This window comes from Olea europaea, chromosome 11 (assembly GCF_002742605.1).
Source record: "Olea europaea var. sylvestris chromosome 11, O_europaea_v1, whole genome shotgun sequence".
In the NCBI taxonomy this organism is placed as follows: Eukaryota; Viridiplantae; Streptophyta; class Magnoliopsida; order Lamiales; family Oleaceae; genus Olea; species Olea europaea.
The window spans coordinates 23,592,923-23,597,374 of NC_036247.1; the positions used below are offsets into that span (position 1 = coordinate 23,592,923).

Below are 4,452 nucleotides of genomic sequence, written 5' to 3' on the forward strand. Positions count from 1 at the left end.
CATCGATCCCAACAAATAACAGATATACATGTTAAATAGAACTGGAAAATGGCAATCCCAAATTGTATATATAGATGATGTCGCCTATATTTAATATATAATAAAATTATAGCCGCTTTGCTCTAGTGAATGTAGACACATTGCCGAACCACTTAAATCCGTGTTCTTATTTCTTTGTCGATTTCATATTTGTTATCATTATTATTGTGGCTCAAATCACTACATAACCCTTATAGTTCACAAATCAAAACAAAGTTTGAGATGAAACCTCACTGGCCAGGTCTTTTTATTTGAACATAACAAGTGCAACTTGAAATAGGGCTAATCAAACCCATAAAAAAGAAAAATAGGAAACAAACTAAGAGCAACATCTGCAAACAGTGCATTATTCAACGTAACATTAAGGAAGCACTAATTTTTATAAGCTTAATTAGCCGCTTCTTAGCCTTTTACGACGTTCTTCGGGTTTTTGAGCTTCTTTCTCCAATGGAATTACAGCTGTCTTGCTTAGAAAATTTCTCCACCATACAGCTGAGTCTTTTGGCAACCTTGTAAACTGGCCATCCGCAAAGTTTATATAAAAAATGCCAAATCTGACGCTATATCCCGCAGCCCATTCAAAATTGTCAAACAAAGACCATATGAAGTAACCCTTCACTTTTACACCTTGGCTGAAAAAGAAAAGAAAAATCATGATCCTGAATTGAGTTAACAAAATAAGTAAATGCATTCATAATAAAATTAACTTGGACAAAAAATTAAATTATTTAATTACTTCATTGCTTGCTTAAGGTTGTAGAGATGTTCTTGGTGATAGTGAATCCTTATCTCATCAGAGAGAGCCTGTGTAGAAGTTTGGGACTTATCATTCACTTCGTCCACTCCTACACATACACAAATCATCGAGATATTATTTTCAGCAAATTAATATATATTAGTCAACATTATATACATCTTTGTATATAATTATATTTGACATAATAAATTAAACACAACCATTCTCCGTAATATAAATGACCGGATCATTATATCTCTTCTTCATATCAAGCATGAGCTTTTGAATTCCCCATGGAACTATATACAACCAATCAGAACCAGCCTGAAAAATGAAAGCAATAAATTGAACCAAAGGAAGTATTTTAATTCACTGTGGCTATTGTACTAGACATGAAAATGCATTCTTAAATTGTTAAAGTTATACTCCATAAGCTGATAAAATATAATCCAATATATATATATATATATATATATATATATTGTAGAAAGAGCAAGTGTTAAGAGCATACCTTTGCACCAATGGGCACCTTATTACGTTCAGCTAAAAAAAAAAAAAATGGGAGTAATTAGTATGCTATGTAGTATCTAAATTGCTTGTCATGATAAACTGTACAACTATGCCCATAAAAAGGTCTTAACACTTACTTGAAGGTGAGACGTGCAAATCAGTGAGATAACTATGAGTTGTTGGTTTTGTTGAATCATTGGTGGCATAAGTGGCCGTGTAATAGTTTATGCCTAAAAAGTCGTATGATCCTTTCACTAGCTTCTCCTCTTTTTCTGTAAATTTTGGTAGACGATCACCAACATTTTTAATCATACTTTCTGGATAGTCTCCAGTTACTATCGGTTCTACAAACCTTCAAAGACGAAAAAATTTGAAAAAGAAAAATAAAGTTATTGTAGTAGTTCGTGTTTGTAGAATGCTGAATGTAATAAAAAATTATTCTCGCTCTCTAATTGTTCGAACTTTTAGATGAAGCCATTCCACAAATAAACTAAGAAGAAAGTAATTTGGCTGATTGTTGTCAGAATATTGAGTTACCATCCAAGCATAAAATCATTTCCTCTGGTGGCAGCATCTTGATCTTCTTGAGAGTCAGTAAGAGGCTCGTACCACTGAATGCAATTTGTCATCCCTATCTTACCTCCTTGACTTTCCTGTAAGAGGAAATGTATCATTTGTGCAAACTACATATTTCTGAGTACTATATAAACACATATATATGCATTAAATTACTGATGAAATTAATATGTGGGAACCTGATATTTTCTCCTATATATATCCACTGCATAAGCATGAGAGAGGAGCAAATGATGTGCCACAATATATGGTTCTTTGCCTGGATCTCCATTCTTGCAAGCAATTTGAGATCTAAATGAACATCTATGAAGACAAGAATGCCTTTTAGCCTCTCCTGTAGTAGTTGGAGCTTTACCGCGATTAGGTGGGAAAGTGCCAATCACATATCCAGAAACACTAAACGACCATGGCTCATTCAGCGTGATCCAGTATTTCACTCGATCTCCGAACTCCCAGAAGCAAATCTCAGCAAATTCACAAAAATCCTTCCTGTAATATAGATAAACAAAATGGCAAAATATGATAAAAATTGTTAAGCTGGACTTTAATCTTTGGAAAAGGTGGTCCATTGTTTTAATTAAACTATAATCCAGTTTGTCTTTAAATAAAATTTTCTTCTTCTCTCGTCACTGATATTGAAGCAAATAAAAGATTTGCTTACTCTGGAATCATTTTGTAAATTTCTTAAATATCTTACTAGTAAATGTGCCTTTGAGATTTGAGTTACTTACACAATTTTGTCACATAGGAAGCCACCGTACTCTTCTTCCAAACATTGGGGAACATCCCAGTGAAAGATAGTTGCATATGGCTCAATGCCTACACAAAAGGAATTGAAAGAATGTGAAATGATTGATGATTTCTTCATTATACTCGTATGTAAGATGAAAAATTATTGCAGAAAAGCATATATATCAAATCTTGAACTTTATTCCAATTGTGAATTATGCTGATAAAAGTTGTTAAAGAAATAATACATACAAGTATTATGTAATTGACCTTACCCACTGCCAATAGTGCGTCAATGAGATTGTTATAGAATTGAATTCCTTCTTTGCATAAGCCGGTACTTAATCTTCCTCCTAATACACCAACACAGAATGTAAACTAAAATAAAACATTGACTCGCTTTAATAGACCACATGATGATGCACAAATTATATCCTTTTCAAGCTTGAAGTAACATGCCTGGAAAGATTCTAGACCACGCGATCGAAAATCTGTATGAATTCAAACCCAATTTCTTCATCAAAACCACATCTTCCTGCAAATTATTAAATATGATGGATAAAACTTGCACAGAAGCGTTCTAGAGTAGAAAAATGTTGTCCTCTGTTGTCTTATGAGTAAATGGATTATGGAAAATATTGATATGAAAATTAACAAGCTGCAAAATTTTTATTTGAAGTAAGCAAAATGAAGGGAAGATTAAAATTGTGTTTCATTTCTTCTATAACCTATATGTCCATGTTTGGCAGGAAGTGGCAATATGTTTTAGTGGATAATACAATTAAAAGGAGTTCAACTTATTAAACTTGTCCAAAGCAGTACAAAGCAAAATTTAGTTTAATTTCCTTTTCATTTACTTCTTTCTAATTTCATTTAATCCCCTCTTCCAAACGGCACACCATATCAAAAATTGCTGAAGTATACCCTGAACATATTATAGTGATCAATGGCAACACAACCATTGCTACTGTCAGAAATACCACCTGCCAATCAAATAAAAATATTATCAGCAATGGGCAAGTAATATACACACGCGCGCGCGCGAGGAACTGAAAAATGGGAAGAGACCAGGTTGTTTCTGTGTGAAAGCATCCCAGTTACTAATGCCTTTAGTTCCTGCGTTCCATCCACCTTCAATCTGCATAATTTTAGGACGAAGAAAATTAAATTATGTAAAAGCTAGAACAAAAGAAAATTACATGAGTACTGGTTTTTTTTCTTCTTTATGGAAATTACGAAAGTTCAATGATAATATAACTTCAATAAATACATATATGACACACATACCTGATAAGCTGAAGTTGCAGCACCAAATGCAAAATCATCGGGAAAATCAGAGCGCTTGATTTTGGTTTGGGTGTAACTGCCCGTCTGACTATTGATGGGAGATTCATTGGCGCTAGTAATCATCAGGAAGTTGCTTTGAACATCCATTGCTACAAATTAAGATTTAGGTGCACTTTGGAGTAATGCAAGTTAGCCTATTTATTGAGAATTCTGATCAGTTAGGCGCACATGCAATAATGAACTTCATCATAAATTTTATCACGGAGTAGTTGGATAATCATATTCACATGGGACCAATTCATTATGTTCCGGTAGGTTGATCATTAAATTTTGATGCTATACAATATGAACTCTGTGTGTAACATAGTACATAGTTGTAGTCCAGTCAAATAAGAATAGACTAGTAGTAGTGATAATGTCGACATCTGGTAGGAAAAGAATGAGAATAGACTAGTAGTAGTGATAATGTCGACATCTGGTAGGAAAAGAATGAGAATAGACTAGTAGTAGTGATAATGTCGACATCTGGTAGGAAAAGAATGAGAATAGACTAGTAGTAGTGATAATGTCGACAT

General features: G+C 33.5%; 1 protein-coding gene across 1 annotated transcript; it reads right to left on the reverse strand.

Moving 5' to 3' along the window:
- Positions 1-244: 244 nt before the first annotated feature.
- Positions 245-4,110, reverse strand: LOC111403814 (beta-glucosidase-like). The gene is made up of 13 exons (XM_023032434.1): positions 3,878-4,110; positions 3,659-3,728; positions 3,515-3,573; positions 3,050-3,125; positions 2,866-2,943; positions 2,593-2,680; positions 2,041-2,350; positions 1,823-1,938; positions 1,423-1,637; positions 1,287-1,318; positions 997-1,099; positions 776-884; positions 245-671 (listed from the first exon to the last, which is right to left on the reverse strand). The coding sequence occupies exons 1-13, from the start codon at positions 4,022-4,024 to the stop codon at positions 431-433; spliced, it is 1,644 nt and encodes a 547-aa protein (XP_022888202.1). The 5' UTR covers positions 4,025-4,110; the 3' UTR covers positions 245-430.
- Between the last annotated feature and the right edge of the window lie 342 nt (positions 4,111-4,452).